Genomic DNA, 25,704 nt, shown 5'->3' on the forward strand with positions numbered 1-25,704 from the left:
AAGCGCCAGCTGCTGCAAGCAGCCTGCCCTAGTCTCACTGCAAGTGCGACTCTAGTGCGAGATCCAGCCCGTGTCCTCCCCAGAACACATCCACACCACAAGCTCCAGCTGCTGCAAGCAGACTGCCCTAGTCTCACTGCAAGTGCGACTCTAGTGCGAGATCCAACCCCGTGGCCTGCCCAAAATACATCCACACCACAAGCGCCAGCTGCTGCAAGCAGGCTGCCCTAGTCTCACAGCACGCGCATCCCTAGTGCGAGATCCAGCCCCGTGGCCTGCCCAAAAATGTCAACACCACAAGCGCCAGCTGCTGCAAGCAGACTGCCCTAGTCTCACAGCAGGTGCATCTCTAGTGCGAGATCCAGCCCCGTGGCCTGCCCAAAAATGTCAACACCACAAGCACCAGCTGCTGTAAGCAGGCTTCCCTAGTCTCACAGCAGGCGCATCTCTAGTGCGAGATCCAGCCCTGTGGCCTGCCCAGAACATGTCAACACCACAAGCGCCAGCTGTTGCAAGCAGGCTGCCCTAGTCTCACTGCAAGTGGGATTCTAGCACGAGATCCAGCCCCGTGGCCTGCCCAGAACACGTCCACACAACAAGCACCAGCTGCTGCAAGGAGGCTGCCCTAGTCTTCCCGCAAGTGCGTAACTAGCACGAGATCCAGCCCTGTGGCTTGCCAAAACACATCCACACCACACGCGCTAGCTGCTGCAAGCAGACTGCCCTAGTCTCCCTGCAAGTGCGACTCTAGCGGAGATCCAGCCCCGTGGCCTTCCCAGAACATGTCCACACCACAAGCGCTAGCTGCTGCAAGCAGGTTGCCCTAGTCTCACTGCAGGTGCGACTCTAGTGCGAGATCCAACCCCGTGGCCTGCCCAGAAATGTCAACACCACAAGCGCCAGCTGCTGCAAGCAGGCTGCTCTAGTCTCACAGCAGGCGCATCTCTAATGCGAGTTCCAGCCCTGTGGCCTGCCCAGAACACGTCCACACCTCAAGCGCCAGCTGCTGCAAGCAGCCTGCCCTAGTCTCACTGCAAGTGCGACTCTAGTGCGAGATCCTGCCCGTGTCCTCCCCAGAACACATCCACACCACAAGCTCCAGCTGCTGCAAGCAGACTGCCCTAGTCTCACTGCAAGTGCGACTCTAGTGCGAGATCCAACCCCGTGGCCTGCCCAAAATACATCCACACCACAAGCGCCAGCTGCTGCAAGCAGGCTGCCCTAGTCTCACAGCAGGCGCATCCCTAGTGCGAGATCCAGCCCCGTGGCCTGCCCAAAAATGTCAACACCACAAGCGCCAGCTGCTGCAAGCAGGCTGCCCTAGTCTCACAGCAGGTGCATCTCTAGTGCGAGATCCAGCCCCGTGGCCTGCCCAAAAATGTCAACACCACAAGCACCAGCTGCTGCAAGCAGGCTTCCCTAGTCTCACAGCAGGCGCATCTCTAGTGCGAGATCCAGCCCTGTGGCCTGCCCAGAACACGTCAACACCACAAGCACCAGCTGTTGCAAGCAGGCTGCCCTAGTCTCACTGCAAGTGGGATTCTAGCACGAGATCCAGCCCCGTGGCCTGCCCAGAACACGTCCACACAACAAGCACCAGCTGCTGCAAGGAGGCTGCCCTAGTCTTCCCGCAAGTGCGTAACTAGCACGAGATCCAGCCCTGTGGCTTGCCAAAACACATCCACACCACACGCGCCAGCTGCTGCAAGCAGACTGCCCTAGTCTCCCTGCAAGTGCGACTCTAGCGGAGATCCAGCCCCGTGGCCTGCCCAGAACATGTCCACACCACAAGCGCTAGCTGCTGCAAGCAGGTTGCCCTAGTCTCACTGCAGGTGCGACTCTAGTGCGAGATCCAACCCCGTGGCCTGCCCAGAAATGTCAACACCACAAGCGCCAGCTGCTGCAAGCAGGCTGCTCTAGTCTCACAGCAGGCGCATCTCTAGTGCGAGTTCCAGCCCTGTGGCCTGCCCAGAACACGTCAACACCACAAGCGCCAGCTGCTGCAAGCAGGCTGCCCTAGTCTCACTGCCAGTGGGACTCTAGCGCGAGATCCAGCCCCGTGGCTTGCCCAGAACACGTCCACACAACAAGCGCCAGCTGCTGCAAGGAGGCTGCCCTAGTCTTCCCGCAAGTGCATAACTAGCACGAGATCCAGCCCTGTGGCCTGCCCAAAACACATCCACACCACACGCGCCAGCTGCTGCAAGCAGGTTGCCCTAGTCTCACTGCAAGTGCGACTCTAGCGCGAGATCCAGCCCCGTGGCCTGCCCAGAACACATCCACACAACAAGCGCCAGCTGCTGCAAGGTGGCTGCCCTAGTCTTCCCGCAAGTGCGTAACTAGCACGAGATCCAGCCCTGTGGCCTGCCCAAAACACATCCACACCACACGCCCCAGCTGCTGCAAGCAGGCTGCCCTAGTCTCCCTACAAGTGCGACTCTAGTGGAGATCCAGCCCCGTGGCCTGCCCAGAACATGTCCACACCACAAGCGCTAGCTGCTGCAAGCAGGCTGCCCTAGTCTCACTGCAGGTGCGACTCTAGTGTGAGATCCAACCCCGTGGCCTGCCCAGAAAGGTCAACACCACAAGCGCCAGCTGCTGCAAGCAGGCTGCCCTAGTCTCACAGCAGGTGCATCTCTAGTGCGAGATCCAGCCCTGTTGCCTGCCCAGAACACGTCAACACCACAAGCGCCAGCTGCTGCAAGCAGGCTGCCCTTGTTTCACTGCAAGTGTGACTCCAGCGTGAGATCCAGCCCCGTGGCCTGCCCAGAACACATCCACACCACAAGCGCCAGCTGCTACAAGCAGGCTGCCCTAGTCTCACTGCAGGTGCGACTCTAGCGCAAGATCCAGCCCCGTGGCCTGCCCAGAACACGTCCACACCACAAGCGCCAGCTGCTGCAAGCAGCCTGCCCTAGTCTCACTGCAAGTGCGACTCTAGCGCGAGATCCAGCCCGTGTCCTCCCCAGAACACATCCACACCACAAGCTCCAGCTGCTGCAAGCAGGCTACCCTAGTCTCACTGCAAGTGCGACTCTAGTGCGAGATCCAGCCCCGTGGCCTGCCCAGAACACATCCACACCAGAAGCGCCAGCTGCTGCAAGCAGGCTGCCCTAGTCTCACTGCAAGTGTGACTCTAGTGCGAGATCCAGCCCCGTGGCCTGCCCAAAAATGTCAACACCACAAGCGCCAGCTGCTGCAAGCAGGCTGCACTAGTCTCACAGCAGGCGCATCTCTAGTGCGAGATCCAGCCCTGTGGCCTGCCCAGAACACGTCAACACCACAAGCGCCAGCTGTTGCAAGCAGGCTGCCCTAGTCTCACTGCAGGTGCGACTCTAGTGCGAGATCCAGCCCTCTGGCCTGCCCAGAACACGTCCACACAACAAGCACCAGCTGCTGCAAGCAGGCTGCCCTAGTCTCACTACAAGTGGGACTCTAGCGCGAGATCCAGCCCCGTGGCCTGCCCAGAACACGTCCACACAACAAGCGCCAGCTGCTGCAAGGAGGCTGCCCTAGTCTTCCCGCAAGTGCGTAACTAGCACGAGATCCAGCCCTGTGGCCTGCCCAGAAATGTCAACACCACAAGCGCCAGCTGCTGCAAGCAGGCTGCCATAGTCTCACAGCAGGCGCATCTCTAGTGCGAGATCCAGCCCCGTGGCCTGCCCAGAACACATCCACACCAGAAGCGCCAGCTGCTGCAAGCAGGCTGCCCTAGTCTCACTGCAAGTGGGACTCTAGCGCGAGATCCAGCCCCGTGGCCTGCCCAGAACACGTCCACACAACAAGCGCCAGCTGCTGCAAGGAGGCTGCCCTAGTCTTCCCGCAAGTGCGTAACTAGCACGAGATCCAGCCCCGTGGCCTGCCCAGAAATGTCAACACCACAAGCGCCAGATGCTGCAAGCAGGCTGCTCTAGTCTCACAGCAGGCGCATCTCTAGTGCGAGATCCAACCCCGTGGCCTGCCCAGAAATGTCCACACCACAAGCGCTAGCTGCTGCAAGCAGGTTGCCCTAGTCTCACTGCAGGTGCGACTCTAGTGCGAGATCCAACCCCGTGGCCCGCCCAGAAATGTCAACACCACAAGCGCCAGCTGCTGCAAGCAGGCTGCTCTAGTCTCACAGCAGGCGCATCTCTAGTGCGAGATCCAGCCCTGTGGCCTGCCCAGAACACGTCAACACCACAAGCGCCAGCTGTTGCAAGCAGGCTGCCATAGTCTCACTGCAGGTGCGACTCTAGTGCGAGATCCAGCCCTCTGGCCTGCCCAGAACACGTCCACACAACAAGCACCAGCTGCTGCAAGCAGGCTGCCCTAGTCTCACTACAAGTGGGACTCTAGCGCGAGATCCAGCCCCGTGGCCTGCCCAGAACACGTCCACACAACAAGCGCCAGCTGCTGCAAGGAGGCTGCCCTAGTCTTCCCGCAAGTGCGTAACTAGCACGAGATCCAGCCCTGTGGCCTGCCCAGAAATGTCAACACCACAAGCGCCAGCTGCTGCAAGCAGGCTGCCATAGTCTCACAGCAGGCGCATCTCTAGTGCGAGATCCAGCCCCGTGGCCTGCCCAGAACACATCCACACCAGAAGCGCCAGCTGCTGCAAGCAGGCTGCCCTAGTCTCACTGCAAGTGGGACTCTAGCGCGAGATCCAGCCCCGTGGCCTGCCCAGAACACGTCCACACAACAAGCGCCAGCTGCTGCAAGGAGGCTGCCCTAGTCTTCCCGCAAGTGCGTAACTAGCACGAGATCCAGCCCCGTGGCCTGCCCAGAAATGTCAACACCACAAGCGCCAGCTGCTGCAAGCAGGCTGCTCTAGTCTCACAGCAGGCGCATCTCTAGTGCGAGATCCAACCCCGTGGCCTGCCCAGAAATGTCCACACCACAAGCGCTAGCTGCTGCAAGCAGGTTGCCCTAGTCTCACTGCAGGTGCGACTCTAGTGCGAGATCCAACCCCGTGGCCCGCCCAGAAATGTCAACACCACAAGCGCCAGCTGCTGCAAGCAGGCTGCTCTAGTCTCACAGCAGGCGCATCTCTAGTGCGAGATCCAACCCCGTGGCCTGCCCAGAAATGTCAACACCACAAGCGCCAGCTGCTGCAAGCAGGCTGCCCTAGTCTCACTGCAAGTGTGACTCCAGCGCGAGATCCAGCCCCGTGGCCTGCCCAGCACACATCCACACCACAGCCGCCAGCTGCTGATGCTGCAGTCGGATCAGCTGTTAGCTGTGATCGCCCCTCACCCCCGCCCCCCTGCCAGGGAGTCGCGCAACGACGTTGCCACTCTGCATGAATACCCCTGGACTCTTTCCAGGAAGGAGCAAAGGTCTCAGGTGACTGCTGACAGCACAAGATTACCCTGCTCGCCTTCTCCACCTCACGTGCATTTGACTCCGGAATTTCTAGGTAGTACTGCTGAGCTGTAAGGGTGGCACTGATCCACTTGGTGGGCCTACGCCCCTCCAAAATATTGAGAAAAATGATGTTGCAGTAGTGAATTCGTGACATTACCCATTGCATTCTGGGAGTGTTCTCCAGTCCTGCTCTTTTCTTTGCACTCGGTTCGACTTAGTTCTGGATTATCTATTTTAGACCACAGACTACAAGTCCCAGAATGCAACTAATAAAATCCGAATTTGAGGCCTACATCTCCGATTCCTCGTGGAATGTGCTTGTCTAGTCCTCATTTTTCGTTGCATTATTGGTCATTTATTCCTGGATTTCCCATTATTTATCCAGGACTATATGTCCCAGAATGCAAAGGGAAAAAACGCACTGGAGAAACACCTCTAAGACGGAATGGGTCATCTCAGGGTGTGTGTAGTCGTGTAGTCACAGGGTTCCAACACCTCTAAGACGGAATGGGTCATCTCAGGGTGTGTGTAGTCGTGTAGTCACAGGGTTCCAACACCTCTAGATGTAATGGGTCATGTTAGTGTGTGTGTAGTCGTGTAGTCACAGGGTTCCAACACCTCTAGATGTAATGGGTCATCTCAGTGTGTGTGTAGTCGTGTTGTGACAGGGCTCAAACACCTCTAGATGGAGTAGCTCCAGGGCATCCAATGTTAACCAGTGACAGGAACTAAAAGCAACTCCAGGGCATCCAGCGTTAACCAGTGACAGGAACTAAAAACAACTCCAGGGCATCCAGCGTTAACCAGTGACAGGAACTAAAAGCAACTCCATGGCATCCAGCGTTAACCAGTGACAGGAACTAAAAGCAACTCCAGGGCATCCAGCGTTAACCAGTGACAGGAACTAAAAGCAACTCCAGGGCATCCAGCGTTAACCAGTGACAGGAACTAAAAGCAACTCCAGGGCATCCAGCGTTAACCAGTGACAGGAACTAAAAACAACTCCAGGGCACCCAGCGTTAACCAGTGACAGGAACTAAAAGCAACTCCATGGCATCCAGCGTTAACCAGTGACAGGAACTAAAAGCAACTCCAGGGCATCCAGCGTTAACCAGTGACAGGAACTAAAAGCAACTCCAGGGCATCCAGCGTTAACCAGTGACAGGAACTAAAAGCAACTCTAGGGCATCCAGCGTTAACCAGTGACAGGAACTAAAAGCAACTCCAGGGCATCCAGCGTTAACCAGTACAGGAACTAAAAGCAACTCCAGGGCATCCAGCGTTAACTAGTGACCAGGAACTAAAAGCAGCTCCAGGGCATCCAGCGTTAACCAGTGACAGGAACTAAAAGCAACTCCAGGGCATCCAGCGTTAACCAGTGACAGGAACTAAAAGCAACACCAGGGCATCCAGCATTAACCAGTGACAGGAACTAAAAGCAACTCCAGGGCATCCAGCGTTAACCAGTGACAGGAACTAAAAGCAGCTCCAGGGCATCCAGCACTAACCAGTGACCAGGAACTAAAAGCAGCTCCAGGACATCCAGCACTAACCAGTGACCAGGAACTAAAAGCAGCTCCGGGGCATCCAGCGTTAACCAGTGACAGGAACTAAAAGCAACTCTAGGGCATCCAGCGTTAACTAGTGACATGGAGCTACCACTGGGCAACGAGGACCTAGTATGTAGCATTCAGAAAATTTAACTGCCATATATGACGCAAACCTATAATTGTGTCCATTATTTATCGCCCCTTATGCTTTAAATGTCATATAGAGGTGTCCTGATCTTCATTGACAGATTGTCCTAAAGCACAGTGTCATACTCCCATAGGTGTGTTTGTTGGGCATCACTTTGCCCGGGAGCCAACAGTAGCTCCTGGTAGCTGTTGGGGGTTAAGCTAAGCAGGCTCTTCTAGGCTACAAGCAGGAGCTAAATAGCTCCCCTCATTTTTTAACTCGGTGCTATATGTACGGTACCTGTTGTGTGGGGGACACTTTGGGACTCATTATCTGTGATCAGGAAAGGGGCAGCTCTCTGGGCCTCACAAGTGGAATGTAGAAGTCTAAGGAAAACTATAGGTCTGCTTTTGGAAGCATCGGAAGCATTGGCTTCTAAAAATTCCAGGTTCCTAATTTTATGTAGGGTTGAGCCATATGGCAGATGTACGGGGATACGATGGCACACAACAGCACCTCGATAGTCAATGCTCCAGAGAACCTTAGGAGGCCAACTAGAGGGAAATTCCATGAGTCGTACTTAGAGTGATCTTTGTAAAATGTGGCATCCAGCACTAACCAGTGACCAGGAACTAAAAGCAGCTCCAGGGCATCCAGCACGAACCAGTGACCAGGAACTAAAAGCAGCTCCAGGGAATCCAGCGTTAACCAGTGACCAGGAACTAAATGTAGCTCCAAGGCATCCAGTGTTAACTAGTGACCAGGAACTAAAAGCATCTCCAGGGCATCCAGCGTTAACCAGTGACAGGAACTAAAAGCAACTCCAGGGCATCCAGCATTAACCAGTGACCAGGAACTAAAAGCAGCTTCAGGGCATCCAGCGTTAACCAGTGACCAGGAACTAAATGTAGCTCCAAGGCATCCAGCGTTAACTAGTGACCAGGAACTAAAAGCAGCTCCAGGGCATCCAGCGTTAACCAGTGACAGGAACTACTAAAAGCAACTCCAGGGCATCCAGCATTAACCAGTGACCAGGAACTAAAAGCAGCTCCAGGGCATCCAGCACTAACCAGTGACCAGGAACTAAAAGCAGCTCCAGGGCATCCAGCACTAACCAGTGACCAGGAACTAAAAGCAGCTCCAGGGCATCCAGCACTAACCAGTGACCAGGAACTAAAAGCAGCTCCAGGGCATCCAGTGACCAGGAACTAAAAGCAGCTCCAGGGAATCCAGCGTTAACCAGTGACCAGGAACTAAATGTAGCTCCAAGGCATCCAGCGTTAACTAGTGACCAGGAACTAAAAGCAGCTCCAGGGCATCCAGCGTTAACCAGTGACCAGGAACTAAAAGCAACTCCAGGGCATCCAGCACTAACCAGTGACCAGGAACTAAAAGCAGCTCCAGGGCATCCAGCACGAACCAGTGACCAGGAACTAAAAGCAGCTCCAGGAATCCAGCGTTAACCAGTGACCAGGAACTAAATGTAGCTCCAAGGCATCCAGTGTTAACTAGTGACCAGGAACTAAAAGCATCTCCAGGGCATCCAGCGTTAACCAGTGACAGGAACTAAAAGCAACTCTAGGGCATCCAGCATTAACCAGTGACCAGGAACTAAAAGCAGCTTCAGGGCATCCAGCGTTAACCAGTGACCAGGAACTAAATGTAGCTCCAAGGCATCCAGCGTTAACTAGTGACCAGGAACTAAAAGCAGCTCCAGGGCATCCAGCGTTAACCAGTGACAGGAACTAAAAGCAACTCCAGGGCATCCAGCATTAACCAGTGACCAGGAACTAAAAGCAACTCCAGGGCATCCAGCGTTAACTAGTGACATGGAGCTACCACTGGGCAACGAGGACCTAGTATGTAGCAACCTATAATTGTGTCCATTATTTATCGCCCCTTATGCTTTAAATGTCATATAGAGGTGTCCTGATCTTCATTGACAGATTGTCCTAAAGCACAGTGTCATACTCCCATAGGTGTGTTTGTTGGGCATCACTTTGCCCGGGAGCCAACAGTAGCTCCTGGTAGCTGTTGGGGGTCAAGCTAACCAGGCTCTTCTAGGCTACAAGCAGGAGCTAAATAGCTCCCCTCATTTTTGAACTCGATGCTATATGTACGGTAGCTATTGTGTGGGGGACACTTTGGGACTCATTATCTGTGATCAGGAAAGGGGCAGCTCTCTGGGCCTCACAAGTGGAATGTAGAAGTCTAAGGAAAACTATAGGTCTGCTTTTGGAAGCATCGGAAGCATTGGCTTCTAAAAATTCCAGGTTCCTAATTTTATGTAGGGTTGAGCCATATGGCAGATGTACGGGGATACGATGGCACACAACGGCACCTCAATAGTCAATGCTCCAGAGAACCTTAGGAGGCCAACTAGGGGGAAATTCCATGAGTCGTACTTAGAGTGATCTTTGTAAAATGTGGCATTTGTTAATGTTAAATAGAAGACCTTGAGGTGCGTTTCCTGCGAAGTATATCCATTTTGAAGCTAAGCCAACGTATTCTGCCAATTATGTCTTTGTTTTATCATAATATTACAATCAGGTTCCAATAGAGATGGCCATACACGCTAGTAAGAGATTGAAATTAACTATTATTTGCTGTTTTCAAACAGAAAATAACAGTCAAACGAATCTAATATTTACTGAACAGTTAAATATATATGATCCAGTAATTAGAAATATGAAAAGAAACTTTAGGAAATACTTAAAATATCTCTGAGGCAGTAATTAGACAGCAGCCAATTATCACTCTCAGAAAGTATTCAGATCAAATAAGAATGCATACAAAATGTATTTCCCAGAACAAATGATGCTAAAATGCTGGTAATAATTGGGGAAAAAAGACTCGAGAGCTTTTTGGAGCAGCATAAAACGGTTAAATGGGATTAAGGACACTAAGCAATTAGATCCAGTATCAGAGAAAGTATGGGCTGACTATATTAAGCACAATCCCCTCCTTGTCATTAAATCGAGAAAAATACACATAGGTATCAAACCATACTTAAGATGGAACACATTGAAATGTCAACTACCTTAAGTGCATTCAGAAAATCTAGAGCCTAGATCAATGATCCAATTTGCCTTCTTCTTTTAAAGAGACTTAAGAAGTGGGCCTCGCAAAATAAAATCTTTTGTTTTACTCAACCTGGGTTCCGGGAGAATTGTTTGACTATTCATAATCTGTTATTATTTCACTTTTCATTAAAGATTCTTATATTCAAGAATGGCCACCAATCTATGTGGTCTTCGTTGATTTGGCTCGGACCGTTGACACTGTGTGTAGGCAATGCGTATTTCAGAAACGTTCCTAACGGGGTGTAAAGCAGGAGTGCGCACTGGCCCAGTGACACTTTTAACTTTTTTTAGCAGATCTGGAGTGAGAAGCTTGCAAATTTCCAGATGAATTAGGTAATTATCACTGTTCTTATGCATCATACGCTGACGTTATTATTTTACTGGATTTGGGTTGTTTGACCGTAACGGGAATTCTTGGGGTCGAAATTACCGTAGCTAACTTGCCAATTAGGGTCAAACAACCCATACAGTACGCATGCACTCCCCTTATCCCCCTTACTTTCCTTTTATTGGCACACCTCGCTGTGTGCCAACAACTCTCTTCACTCCCTGCTCCACTGATTCCCTGCACTTACGTGCTTGAGAACCTGCGAAGCAGCGTCACGTTTTTTTCCTACTTTATTGCCCCATGCAGAAGACTCCCCTGTTCCCATTATAGCAGCCAAGGGGTGTGGGAACACCCTCGCAACCTCTGCTCTCCTTGTTTGCTATTATGAATTTGAATGGCATATTTGATCACATTTTTTGGTAGTACGAGATTTTCATTCACCCTAAATTTGGTCAAGTATGCCATTTGCGCTTTTTATTTCGATCTTTTGGGATATTTCCACTTTATTAGTTTGCAACCCTATTGGGTTCCAGCGATCATTAAATGCACTTCAAAGCTTTGCCCAGATTGAAACCCTTCATAATATATAAAGTTAAAACACAAATCATGATTCAAAAATTCGATTAATAAATCAAAATTTAAATGGTCTATGGGTGATAAAGTACTAGAAGTGGTTTCTGAAATAAAATGTTTAGGATTAGAAATATTTCAAGGTAAATCTGATAGAAAGTTGTTAAAGGAAAGAGTGCAAAAATCAAAGCTATGGGGATCCTTTTGAGATGTATTAACTTGAAATGTGTCCGTATTTCATTGGTACCAATCAAAACTTTGCAGAAACAGAAATTTGTATCTTCCATATCTTATGGACTTGAAGCGCTTACCCTGACATAAAATTGAGAGCAGGTTGACCTTAGCTTCCAAAAAAGACCTCAATGTGGCTGATTAGAATCAATCTAGAGTGAGCAGCCCTCAGTGTGGTAAGTGAAATCAGAAACGGATCCTGCTATATTCAAATTCATCAAGCTGAAGACGGTAACATCCAATATCTACTGAGGGCAGCCATCATGGGACAAAGCTCCAAGTATTTGAACATTGTAATCCTTCTTTGATTAAAAAAATAAGGTGTATTCATATCGAGGACGAACCACTTGAGTCGAACCAAAGAAGATTTTTTTTAAAGCCAATTTGTTAAAAAATTGCTCTCTCCTAGAGCGAGAGATTTCCAGAGTTTACACCTCAGACACAAAACATGAATAACCTCTAAAGGGCATTCACCATATCCCAGATACATTTTTCTGACGATTATTCCTAAAGTTTAGACTAAGGGGGTCATTACTTGTTTGCCAGTAACCCACCTGTAATAATGGTGTGTTACCGGCAAACTCGACTTACCGTTACTGGTGCTTGATATCCTAGTGTAACCAGGATACTACGGTTGCCAGCAATGGCGGTAAGTTTCCATGCCATGGAGTCTGACAGTCGTCCATGGAATGGGTTTGCCCGGTAGTACCAGTGCCAGTGATTGCGGCAATTATTTCCCAGCACGTCAGGCCTGTCAGCAGTTCTCTGCCCCCTACTGGCAAACTCTGAGTGTGCGGGTCCGGTAAAAATACCAGAGCCGGTATGACCCGCATGTTTTCTTGCATTTTTACTGGACTGGCACAGTCCTAATGACCAAAATCCTGAAAGTCACGGGTCCGACAGTAGGAACCAAATGTCCAGAGCATTACTGTCCACTCTGCTGCCCACTCAGGTATTAGAAACTTTTTAACATCTTCTGGTCTGCCCAGGCACTTTGTCACTTGCTCTTTTTTCAAAATCTTGACCTTCACCAAAATGGTATCTAGTTCAAGCAGGTCCCATGCCTGCTGGGCCTGGAGACCCACGCTACTCCTCACTGATGATGCCCAATAAGGGCGAAACATGTCTGGGGATGCTTGTGGTCTCGTGCAGAAGGGATGTGACCTAGCAGTTCGGGTTGGACTGCCCCATTTGGGGTGGGGCCAAGCTTGATTTGCATATGTCTTTCCACTTCTGTAATGGCCTGGCAGGTGAAGAACGATGGTCTGGAGGGGTGCCCAGAGCAGTTCCCATGGTTCAAAGTCTTAGAGCCATCAACGTTTGGTTTTGCTTTGGTCGCATCCCTTCTGCACAAGACCACAAGCGTCCCCAGACATGTTTCAGCCTCGTCAGTGAGATGTAGCTTGGGTTTGCAGGCCCAGCAGGTCCTGTGCCGTGGTTTCTCACAATGCTCCCTTCTGTATGCTCTCCCTTACAGGCAGGGGAGCTCAAGAGCCCCGCGCCCCAGACCCTCTACATTGGCTGGAAGTGGTCATCATTGAAGCTGCTTTTTTCTTGGACAAATCGGAAGTCCCAGGAAAGCAGACACTCAATCTCTAGCCCCGGATTGACTGCATGCGTCAATACCCACCAGAGAGAACTCTTCCTAGCAACCATTGTCTACCACCTCGTTCCTAGTCCTATCAGGGATTGACTCTTTCAGGGCAAAGACGACCTTCAACCTTTATAATTAAAAGCCCTGCCTTCACTAGTGATAAAAGATCAGAAATGCAGTGTTATTAAAGTAAGGGATAGTGCCATCATGGAATCTATCGACTTAAGTCTTAATTTACACCTGTCATCTGGAGAATAGCTTAGCAGCAACGTGCTCGCCTTGGAAGCAGGACGACACTAAGCAACACAGGTTCGATCCCCGGTTCGCGCTTGGAAACCTCTGGGTATTACCTATCATACCATGCCCCTGAGGTTGCTAATGAGTGGGTGGCACACTGCCTGCTGGTGTTACTCTCTTTACCTCTCCGCCCCCAATAAATCAGAATGTCAATGAATGCCCTGTGAGGGGGGATCCCCTTTCTTAGGTGGTCTGAAATGTGGACAAAAGATTTGATGTTTTTGGCCATGCAATGCATTGCAATGTTAAGCCCCCTCACATCTCATCTCCTCTAACCTTGCAGTCCCCCAAAACATGCTCTTGAACACTGGCTCCTCACTCACCGCTTATCAAGCGCTATATTTGGCATATGCCATTTCTAGGTGCTAGGCTACTCATTGAGCGCCGACCAGTAACTTTCCTTTTAACTTGCACCGTGCTGTTTCATGACACATGTGGGATGACAGCTGGACTGAAAATATGCTGACTATGCAATTTCTTCCCAGGAAGCCAACGTGATCCTCAGCGCCCGCCGCAGGGATGAGGTGACATCTACCGCCATCCACAATGCCCTCGCCAGCCTTTCCCCATCCGGCTCCACCTCGAGGAAGCCCCGCCTCATGGACTCTGAGGAGCTGGTGGTGAGTACAGTCTTAAAGTTGCAGACTTCCTCTGGAGCATGTCTGGAGTAGCCGCCACTTGATGTCCGATACTTTGGACCAGTGGTCTGGAAACTTTGGCTCTTCAACTGCTTTGGTCAACAAATCCCATCAGCGCTAGACAGCACAGTCAATGGTGAGGGATTGTGGGAGTTGTAGTCAAAAGATCTCTGCTTCACAGAGAAATTAAAAATTGAGTAATTGGTTGAGTTCACATTCAGATGTCCAGCTTGAGAACATCTGAGCTCTTAATTCACAACCTTATTCAGTGACAAATCATGAAATAAGTCACCAGAGCCAGGGTGGGTCCGGGGGTCTGTTGTCCACATTGACATCTGCAGTGCTTATGAGTTATTTCAAATCCAGTGCCTCGCCCACAGAGCCTTATTTGGCCTGAACCAGAGAACATAAAGTGCCTATTGAAGGCTTAGGCCTCCTGCCAGTCCATTCTGTTCCCAGTCCATTCCTTTTCCAGTCACATTATCCCAGGCAAACCATGATGACTAAGAGGAATCTTCTAGAACAAAGCTGTATTTAAATAATGTAACTCATACTTTGTTTTACTTTCTTCAGGGAACCAATTACAGAAAGACCAACCCAGCTCTGGAGATGCGACGCACCAAGCGAGACTCCTTCTGGGCCCAGGCGGAGGTACGTTGTCTCGCGACCAATAATATGTTACAACCTTGGGACCGGAACTAAACGTTTAAATACAGGATCTCCTACCGTGCCCTTTGTTTCTGCACATCTCAATTGGGCTGACATGGCAAGGGTATGACTTTTCCGTGGACCCTTCTTTTTAATGGGAGGGGATGTTCGATCACTGTTCACATGTGCTGCACCAACCTGTCGGGGGCGTGTCCGCAAGATCATCTCCCAGCCCACCCAGTTAATGCATGTTCAACCAAGTATTTGAGTCCTGAGTACCATTCATCGATGATTGACAAGCATGGAGGTCTAGCAGGCTCGGCCTGGCCTGTAGGGCAATGTTCGAATCGCAGACAGAACTTGTGACTGTGGGCCAGTTTTCTGTCCCAAGTGGCCAGTTTATGTAGTTGCTATGCTCGGCAGCTGATAGTTTTGCCTGGTTTTACTGAATAAATATTCTTTAAAATGTACAATTTGCAACACAATTTATCTGAAGAATCCAACTTGTGCTCTCCTCAGTCTGTTACAAAAGGATAAATCACTGTTTGTGACCCTGGGCCACTTTTTCATTGGCGCCCCGGGCCAATGGTGTCCCGCATCTGACTGCGAGGTCTAGCATTGCAAGTACTGAAATCTCTGCACTATAGAAATAGAAAGAGGGCTGGAATGGCCGGCAGCTATTTCTATATCAGTCATCACACATTCAGGGTCTGTTAGAAAATGCAAAATATAGCGTCTTATAGTAGCACAATCTTTAAGGCTTTTTGGAGAGAACTCCAGTTTTCTCCTGTAAAAAAAGAAAGTCACCACTACAGCCGCAACTCTGCAGCACAGACTCCTGTACTGTGGAGATCCAGGGCTGGACTAGGAACCAGGTGGCCATGGAAAATGTTTTCAAAGTGGCCCCTTATTTCATCGAATGAGCGAACAAAGCGCCTGAGCCCAACCCCTCTATGAGGGGATTGGGAGTATCCCCCAAGAAAATGTTGAAAGAATTTAGTCAAAATTAGATCACTTAAAGCATGTTTTAAACATATTTAAATAAGTTCACGATCTTGCAAAGTATATGTTCAATGACAGAGGGACAAGCCACGAGTGGAACAGCCGTCTCAGTAAGAGCAACAAACATATAAATTAAGCAAGTGTGTATTGCAACATTGGTTTTTATTAAGTAACAGAAATCTGTGAAAACACTAGAACTTTAAAACAGCTAATAATAAATAATAAATATTACATATTCAATATCTCTTGTAACATTCTACCTTCATGCTGGGGAGTGCACATAGACAGGAGGAACTCTTAAACGAGCATTGGCAATGCCAACAGTGTTGGCTTTTGTGTAGGCATGGGAAAGGCATTTGCCAGGCACTGCCGTAGTGGTATTAACTGGGCACTGAGGGTAGCAGCTGCAAAGTGTTAGGAGTACCTGGGCATACAATAGCCATGCCTGGTGAATGTCTAATATTGATGCCCAAGCTTAAACTGTTGGATTTGCCAATGCTTGTTTTTAACAGGACTTTAGTGAAGGACAAGCCTGGCTGACGGCAGACATGGCTGACATTTCTATTTCACCAGTAGTGCTTTTACAGTTCCAATTAAGTAATTAACTCTCAAAAAACTGCTTTGAGAAAACACGGGCAGGCACTTTAAGCACAACGTTTTGATGGTAAAGCTTATAAACTAGCTCAAACACATCACAGGACGAGGTGTTTTGTGTGGAGAGGGCAGAAAGTGGATGGAAATGGCTATAGGGATTAGCATGGCCACGGGCAGTCAATTGGTGGGTAAATAACCAAACAACATGTACACGCTTTGTGGCCCAAAAGGCACCATAGGGTCAGAAAGTGGACAGTAGGATTCATGGAGTTGATGTTGGGAGGGTGAGAAGATCGGCCAGACAGGATCAGTGAATTAAACATAGAGGCACGTGCAATAATTTGAAATATATGAGAGATGATGTTGTCCCCATATACTGCACATCTGTACACCCACACAATGGGCAACCGCGCAGTCCACCATGTAAATCTCAACAACATCTCAAATCAGGACTATTTTCAAATAAGGACGTATCCACCTACCAACTGTGAAACAATTCATTGTCTCTGTTCCAGCCCAAAAAGCATAGTGCTCGGTCGACTGCCTGGAAGCAATAACTGGTTTGAGAAGGGACGTTCGGACAGGTCTTTCATGTAAAACGGCATTACACCAAAGGAAAAACTGATCGTGCGCGCGTTCCCCCTCCCCCCACCCCGGTGAAACTGGTATCTCATGTTGCTGAGAAACAGTGTTCAGACGGCCTTCACTCCCGTTGGTCGGGATACGGTCAGTGGTCGAAGTGAGCGGGAGTGGTCGGGAGCGGTGCTCCTCTACTTTTTTAAATTACCTTTTTACAGCTCCTAAACTTTTATTTTAAAAATAAACCATTCCGGAACGGTTTTGTTTTAAAATAAAAGTGTAGGAAGAAGTTGAAACTTGCACTTTGAGTGCACTGCACTGAACGTTGCCTTAAACAGCAGGTGCAAGTGTTTGGGGGTGTGTATTGCACATGGGAGGGGGCGTGGTGATGCGTTTTGTGGGGAGCGGGGGCAGGCCAGCAGGGAGCATAGTTCCGCTACTTCTTTTCATACACTTCGACCACTGGATACGATATATACGAACGCAACAACCATCACAGTCTACAACACGCCTATAATATCTCACAACTGCATTGCAAATGAGCGCCTCAACACAAACACAGAGCCAGAGTTTTCTCACAGCAATCCGCTCGCTATATATGGGCAAGTATTCCCTTCCATCCATCAATTACCGCTTGGGTTCCTAAAATAGTGTGCGGCCCTATGCCCATATGTCTGTGCCAAAGAGTCGCGTGATGTGACTTTGCATACACCAGCCTGGTGTCGTGGGAACTGCTGTGAACAGCGCACATTGTTTCAACCGCAGCCGATGCTATCTTTGCTGGCCATTTATATGCCGTGCACAGCACAACCAACCATTTTCTGCCGTTCAACTATCATCCTAGACGTTCTGGGCGTTGACCTTCTGTATTTTCATATTTATGGGGCTTGAACTTTCTGATGATAAGGTCTTGTGGGACTGTGATAGAGCGCCCGCCCCTCCAGCAATAGTGTAAGGAGGACCCACCCATCCATTTAGTGATGCAGAAAGACTCTAGAGAACTCGTCGCCAAACACATGAGACATAGCGGGAGGCAGCAGGTCAAATAGGGGCACGCCTCTAAATGCACTTCACCCACACCCAGGGGTACATTGAAATAATTCTGCAGAAAAACAGTTCCCAGTTCCAGAAAGGCGAAAACCGACACCAACATTGTTGCTGCTGAATCCACCAAAATGGCTGTCCCACCCTGCCCAGAGGGTCACATCCAACTGCTGCAGCCTGCCCACAGAAACTGCTGAAACCTCACATACGTTCTTCTTCTTAATTATCGGAAGCGTGGGCGGACCCACGCAGGCGCTTCCCCATCCTATAGGATGATGTGCACCGTACCCACTAATTATTATTTAGCTCCATTTAAGCTCACAACTCCTCCCACCTCCCCGTCTGCCTCACAAAATCCAACATCACACCACTCCTCCTTCTGCCTCTCTCCCCCTCACCTCCCAGTAAAGTCCTCCCACTCAGCTCAGCCACACCCAACGCAGTCAACCGAACCCTCATCAATTCTCTCTCTGCAACATGTCTCTCACACCTAATCAAAAAATGTCCCACCGTTTCAGGCACCCCACACACCGCACAGTCCCTTGATTCACGCTTCCCTATTCGAAATAGACAGTTATTCAGCCCCACATGACCTATCCTCAAGCGATTCAGCATCACCTCCTCCCCCCTCCTCCATTCTGAACTCTCTGCATCCTCACATATGCCCTGCATTTTACACACATCTCTTTAGTAGGGTGAGTATTGTAACCAATCAAAACAGAAGTGTCCAGTCTTCGCTTATAAGGTTTTCTTAATGAATCACTATAGGACTGTTAAACATTTCACATTGTGGACATTCTGTTGCTCCCATAATGCTCTTTGGTTTCATGCAAATCGCCACGATTGAGTTCTATATAGAGCAAGGTTGTCCAACATACGGCCTGCGGGCCACAATGCGGCCCTCCAAGCCATTTCATGTGGCCCGCGAGGCCGAACAGACAAACAAAGGAAATCCAAAAGAACAAGCTGCATGGGTTGTGATTTCCATTGGCTGAAAAACAGCCAATGGAAACACTGTTGCCACGCAAGGTACGGCCAGTGGCACCACCTTCACACTACTGTTCCAGCCAGCTGCGTGTGAATCACCAATCCAGCCCCCCAGCATCACGCCGGTGACCGAGGCATGGTAAGTTTTTTTTATTTTTATTTATTTGCAGGCCGCAGCCCGGTTTATTGTGGTGCATGGTGGAGCACTGTCACTGCTGGCAGTTACAGGCCCAGTGCATTTTATTTTTTTTGATGAATGTTTGTCAGGTCCATAGACCCAAATTCTGGGCCGTGGCAGGGTCTGTTACTGCCTCTGCTGCCCCCTTGCAGGGGGCAGCAGAGGCAGTAACAGGCCACAGCCTGGTTTATTTATTTGTTTGATGTTTGACAGGTCCGCGGACCCAATTAATTTATTTATTTATGCAATGTTGGATCCGACCAACATTGCGGAAATAAATAAATTAATCGGGTCCACAGACCCAACAAACATTGAACAAATAAATAAATATACCGGGCCGTGCATGGCGGAGCACTGTCACTACCTCTGGTGCCCCCTGGAAGGGGGCACCAGAGGCAGTTACAGGCCCAGTGCATTTTTAGACTTTGCCAACTTTGCACCAGACCTGCAGATGAACTTAACTGGTCTGCTGTTAGATCTCAGTTTCCAGTTTAATGGTATCCACTACACTACAGAATAATTGCTCATTTTACTATAGCCAATATGATAGTTCAGTGGGTTGAGCGCTCACTGCTGCGATGTGTGTGAGATCTGCATGTTCGAATCCACACAAGGCCATCTCAGCCTTTCATCCTTCTTAGGTTGATAAATGAGTACCAACACAGGTTGGGTGATATTGTATGCAAATTTGTTCTATAAAAAAGAGCTATACAATAACATTATCATTTGGCCTTGGACGTCTGCTGCCACTCATAGTAATTTGACAATATGGATCTATACACATAGATATTAATGATACATATGGTGATCCATTCTTGTATGAAATGCGTTTAATGTTTGTCGGGTCCGTGGACCCGAGTAATTTTATTTCTGGGCCGTGGCGGAGGACTGTTGCTGCCTCTGGTTCCCCCCGGACCAATCACCTATGGTAGCAGACATGCAGGCTGCATTTGATCTAGTTGCAGCTCACTCATTGTGCCCCCTGCTCCTCATGAACCCCCATAGTTGGTCAATCTAGTGGTGTCATCAGGAATCAAATTTAGGAGGGGCACAGAGGGGGCCAAAGGCAAAAGTAGGGTACATGGTCAACATAGATACAGAATATTTACTTGGCAACACTGGTCAAAACTATTATCTGCATAGTGAAGAACCTAATCACCAATGCCATGGTATGCTCAGGTAGCATCAATCATGCTTTGTACAGGACAATGCTGGCCTAAATTGGGAACAACCAGCATAGACATGTTGCTATAGAGGCATATTTTGAGCACCACCAGCATGCCAATGTGTTACATCAGTGAGAGTGCTGTCTTACACTGTGGACACATTGATCATTAAAATGTGTTGTGTTCTACAATGTTCTTGTCTGCTGTTGGTGACATGGAATGTACATGTTCCCCTTTATAACTGATTGTAAACTTATGGCTTTTTGGCCAGTTTTTTTGCTGTAAAATGCACCATTTCAGCCCCATATTTGGAGAAAAAAATCTTGGGGGGGTGACCCCCCAAACCCTCCCTAGATCGTTATAGCTCCCTCGCTATGCTCGGTCGCCCCCACTGTTTCAGAAAAATATCAACACATACACACTGGTGGAAGAAATCGCAAGAAACTAACCTTTGATCACTGTCCCTGACACCAAAAGCTATCTTTGGGACTGCATGGCTATCACTGCCTGTGATGCTATTGTGTCAAAGGTCTTACACCATCGATTCTGAATATACTGCTTTGGGTAAGGGTGTTGACTTTTGGGTTGCCGGCCCACCGGCCCACCGGGTGACAAAAAGTTAATGCATCGGCCCCACATTCAAAAAGGTTGGACAAGCCTGATATAGAGATACTGTTGCACAACCTGGCCGGGGGGTCCATGCCCCTTGGCCCAGCCCCCTCCTTCCCAAAGCACCGCCCCTCCTATGAAGGGACAGTACCCCCAATAAATGTTTTCCATTTTCAGCAATGCAATCAGCAGACATTCCATCGGGGCGAGGGGCACGCGATCGATAACTGAACCGGACGATTCGCTGTAAAATATTGAGAGATGGAGGGTCGATGCACCGGTGCTACCCAGGCAGCTTCTAGAACCTAGAAGATGGATTTGCGAGTCCTGGGTACTAAGAGCTGGGGAAGCAGGTAATAAGAGACAGACAGCATGACAGAGGGGTACTGCTGGGTAGCGGCCTCGGACTGAGGAAAATAGGACAGGGTTGGGCGAGACTGCTGTATCTAAGACACGGTCAAATAGAGGGTCTGTGGGTACTACTTGTGATCGCAGCGCAGTGGCCAAGATGTAGGGGTGGAGATGTGATTTGCCCAATGTCACTGTAGAAAGTGAGACTTCTGTGAAGTTCAATGTGGCATTACTTAACATACATGTTTCTGGGTGGATTTGGCCCACCAGCCAGATCCAAAGAAGGGTCAAGCGAACTAGGGGCCATTAGCAGCCGGGCCTGCCCGCAAACGCAGGTTTTGAAGCCATTAGCAGCCGTGCCTGGTGCCCAGGGCACTGATAGCGCGGGAATCCAATGGGTACCTTGATCATAGGGTGGGTTTCCGCAATTCAAGATAACCACAAAAGAGGTGACAAGAACTCGGCGTCAGCCGTAGTAAAAACAAGTGCTTTGCTTTTCGACACCGGCGTCACAGTGCAGTGTGCACCAGTGCATGATGGGTGTAGGAAAGTGGGGTGCAGAACTTTGGGCCTGCCCATATTGTACCCAGATGCCTTCCGAGTTTACAGTTATTCATACGGGCTGGCAGGGGAAAAGCAGTGCTAGACCCATGTAGTCTGGTCACGCCCACCAACTGCAGCAGCAGCTGCAGGCTTCATCCAGGCTGTTGCCCTCCCTACATTTCATGAAGCAAAGGTGTTTCGTATGCGACCATCGATTTACATGATTCTGCCTAATGTCTTCGCCTTTGCCTACTCCCCCATTGCCAAAGTGAGGCTACTTCTGAGTCAATTTTTACACCTCCTAGAAATATACGACCTGCCTCTGGCCTAGGACCCAACCCAGAGAAGCTGCCTCTCCTGGGGTCACCGTGCGAGGCCGACCCTTCTCACTGGCAAGGGGCGAGTCAGGAGGTGGCTCCCTCTTGTCACCCTGTAAGTCAGCTAACATTTTGGCTCAGCATTTTTATCCATCTTTCCAAAGAGGCCTTCTCGAAAAAAAAACCTGACGGCTTTCTGCGAGTTCTCTCCGGAAAAGCTCCTCGGCCATTGCATCATTTCAATGTAGGTATTTTTCAGCGCCCTGAAACATCTCAGTCATGTACAGCACTAGAGAAGGTTTAGGTCTATTTGACCTAATCACATTTGATCAGACTTATTTGACCTTTGTTTCGGTCTAAAATATGAGACCCCGCTCAACCCACCCACTTCCCCTCAACCTAATCTAAACCCTTACTCATCCCCATATATATATATTTAATACAATTTGACCAAGAAAAGGTCAAAAGAATTCAATCAAATGTTTTAGGTCAAATGTTTTTAGGTCATTTATGCTAATACCCTATAGAAAGCGTGCACTATTTTTGCTAGGATTGAAAAATGCCAAAGAGTTTTTTCAATTTATTTTTTGAATTCATCCTGATTCCAGAGGTGCTGAATGAAGAAGTGGAGGGCTCTGGTTCATGCACGGTCTCCTGAACGCGCATCCGACACACACACACACACACCATACATCAGGGCACAGCATCTCCTCCCTCGCAGGTTTGCAGTCCACCGGCATCGTAATGCCATTACTCGAAAAAAGCTGTGGGGACAGGAATGGGTGCACTACCCGCTCCCAAAACCACATCCCCACAATCACAGCTCTTTCCCAAGCAGGGGGCATGACTCAAACGGCACTCAAACGACACACAAGCCACCCCATCCAAAACACATGAAACATTACTTGCGCGCTTAAGGGTTGGCTTCAAAGCAAGAACATTGAAAATGTAAGAAGGGCTTAAAGAGAAGTAAGGATACATTCTAAGAATCAGTCATAAGGATATAAAGACACGAGGAAGACCGAAACGAGGTAGCGAGAGAAAGGATGCCAGAAAGAGAAAAAGTGTATAATGAAAGGGGAAATGAAGAAAAACCAGGAGAAAGTAAGTGCAAGGAGGACATGGCGGGATGCGTGCCCGCGGGCTCCAGCTCTGAATGGAGCTGAGCCAAAATCGCAAATAAAAAACGTATTCCTCGTAATCGCACCCGACATGGAAGCGTGGCCAGAGCCTGAGCACAGTGCTGGAAATGGACCTACATTTTTGGGGGAACTCTCTCCCCCGCCCCCTTTTGGGGAAGGGGTGTGGTCAGGGTGATGTGTGTCCCAAGGGGCAGAGCTAGGTAAAGCTTCATGCCAAGTGTGTAATGTTCTCAGCAAAAGAAACTGTCTTTTTTTTCCTTAAGCAGAATTAAAACAAAAGGAAATGCTACTAGAGATGGCACGAGATCATTTATTGCCACCAGACAGCAGGTTATAGTCACACACAACACAGAATGAAGGGCAAATCAAGTTCTTTGAGCAGTATTTTTAGTGCTGGAAGATTCCATTTTACAAAGTGGCCCAGATGCTTTTTTTTAACGTCAACATCATTCTCTTTATGTTACCGTGCCCTGCAAGCAATATACGTTCTTACATACTTGGCAGGATCAACGCATATAAGGGGTGGGCCATTGCAGTGCAAAAACAATAGATGGCTGGCTGTGTCGATGTGAAGGTGCTCCTCGGTTGCGTGATTGTGTTGTTCATACGGCTGAACACACGCTCACGCTCTGCAGTGGCGACGGCGATGCTTTTCAGTGTTGTGAAGAGTGCAAGCATTTCCAGTGGCACACGATTCCTTCTCCCCATTGCCCTTATATTCCCTAAAGCCTTCCATAATAACCCTCTCTGCGGAGCGTGAGCACTTCATGGTCCCCATAAAGACATAATCATCTGGCCAGTACTTGGGATACACAACCTTGCACGCCGATATGAGGTCTTGAAATTCTGAGCGGGAAGGGTTTATCGATGTACTTGGTACATGTTCAGAGGCTCTTGTGAAGTCTACTCTGGAGGGCATTTCCGGCCTGCGTGCAACACTCCGTTTTTTTAGCAGAAGCTATAGGCAACCTTGTGTATAGGGCTTACTGGACCTCTACTATCCATTTAGGGGAGATCCCAAATAGCATTCCTAATGCAGAATGGCGGCCTACCTCTGTTTTGGGAGTGACTGAACTTTGAATACAAGGGAGAGGTAGGAAAAGGTAATTGTCAACAGTTACTCTTTATCAAGAAGGTTAAATACTTTCTTTACAAAATATATTTATTTTTAATAGTTACCGAGTAAAAATTTCATAAAATTAGAAACAATTTTCATATTGAATGCATTCGTCATAATACTCTAAACATATAATCGCTAATGATAATGAAAAAAACACAAAACCAATGTTTTCTTAAAACAGTATACACATTCATTAGTAGGTAAAACAACCTATAGGGAAAAATCCTATTAGGTTGGGTTTTTAGATCAATCATGATCTCTAAATATTTGTTATCTCCAATTCCTGGACTGTGAACTCGACATGTTTCAGTCCTCTGGGTGGTGACGGGACTTTCTTCAGGAGTAGATGTTAACAATATTAGAGTAATGAGAGTCTTCTTTTTTTGAAGTTTAATTTGCTGTAAAATGAGCAGCTGAATGTCAAGTGTAGTTGGTCCCTCTTTTGGCGGAAGAAAGGTGCCTTAATTACTTGGCAGTTTTGTCTTCTAGGGTGACGAGAGATTTCCCATGCTCCTCTGTGATTTCTAGCGGTGGTTTTCTATGAAGTAGCGTAGATTTAAGCGGTTAATAATTCAATCCGGACGGTCTGTCTGGTTAATTCCAGTGGTTGTCTGTTTTCATACGGCAACCGCGTATGCGTTGGCAAACATGATTATTCTGCTTGCGTAGTTAGCTGAATCCGGAATCTGTCTGTATTAGATACTATCTTAGTGGATGCACAGCTGAGCTTCATCGAGTCCCCAGGGTCGGTGCAGTCCCCCGCCCTGAGCTCTGTCCAGTGTATCTAGTCCCTCAGATTCTGTGTAGCCCCTCGGGTTGTGCGCCGGCTCCCAGGCTCTGCTCTTGTCCTCAGGCTGAGCTTCATCGAGTCCCCAGGGTCGGTGCAGTCCCCCGCCCTGAGCTCTGTCCAGTGTATCTAGTCCCTCAGATTCTGTGTAGCCCCTCGGGTTGTGCTCTCCCTCCCCAGCAGGCAACTCTGTCCCTGGCCGAAGACCGTTTTCTCCCACCACGTCAAACAAACGCAATATGGGAACTGAACACGGCTGGCTAGACCAAGTAAAATAAAGTGCAGGGGTAGCCTACAGTATGTTAACCCTGCGCTTTATTTTACTGGGCAGCCGGAAAAGAGCGAAGTTCAGAACACAATCTTACCCTTTGATAGGCAGGTAGCAGGAACTCGAACACTCGGGACGTTGTGGCTGGTCACTCCAAGATGGCGAACGTGGCAGTCTGGCGCAAAAGGAGCTTCAATTTTGAGCTTCATATGAGAAGAGGATTGCACAAAGGAAGGTAAGTACAGCTTCCAAACACATAGAACATCAACAGTGAAATCCCAAACTCATACTGTCCCTTAACTAAACCACTTAGCACGGAGTCCCACCTGTGAACTCCAACACACATTCGACCCCATGACCGCGCCCCCAAACACATGTCAAGCAATGCAACTCAATAGTGAATATCATAACAGACCCCTTAACACAGCTCCGCCAATGAAGCTCAGGAGGGAAACCACGCCCACAATCGATTCCACTAATAGCACAAGCTTTCCTCAATATCCCGAAGCACACCACGAGCACCCTCTGCAGGCTTGCCCAATCCCCATTGGCACAGCGAAAAGAGGGGCAGAAAGGAATTATGTGGCTCGAACTGAGGGGGTGATGCC

The 25,704-nt window shown here is 49.1% G+C and overlaps 1 protein-coding gene across 2 annotated transcripts in view; it reads left to right on the forward strand.

Annotated features, from left to right (window-relative positions):
* LOC138516982 (drebrin-like) overlaps window positions 1-25,704 on the forward strand; it is a 716,984-nt gene that overhangs the window by 531,420 nt on the left and 159,860 nt on the right. For both annotated transcript variants that reach the window (XM_069632471.1, XM_069632470.1), the window contains exons 5-6: window positions 13,609-13,743; window positions 14,335-14,412. In XM_069632471.1, coding sequence (XP_069488572.1) covers window positions 13,609-13,743; window positions 14,335-14,412 — 213 coding nt within the window. The remainder of the gene's footprint in view (window positions 1-13,608; window positions 13,744-14,334; window positions 14,413-25,704) is intronic.

This window comes from Ambystoma mexicanum, chromosome 6q (assembly GCF_040938575.1).
Source record: "Ambystoma mexicanum isolate Mex_15411 chromosome 6q, UKY_AmexF1_1, whole genome shotgun sequence".
NCBI lineage: Eukaryota > Metazoa > Chordata > Amphibia > Caudata > Ambystomatidae > Ambystoma > Ambystoma mexicanum.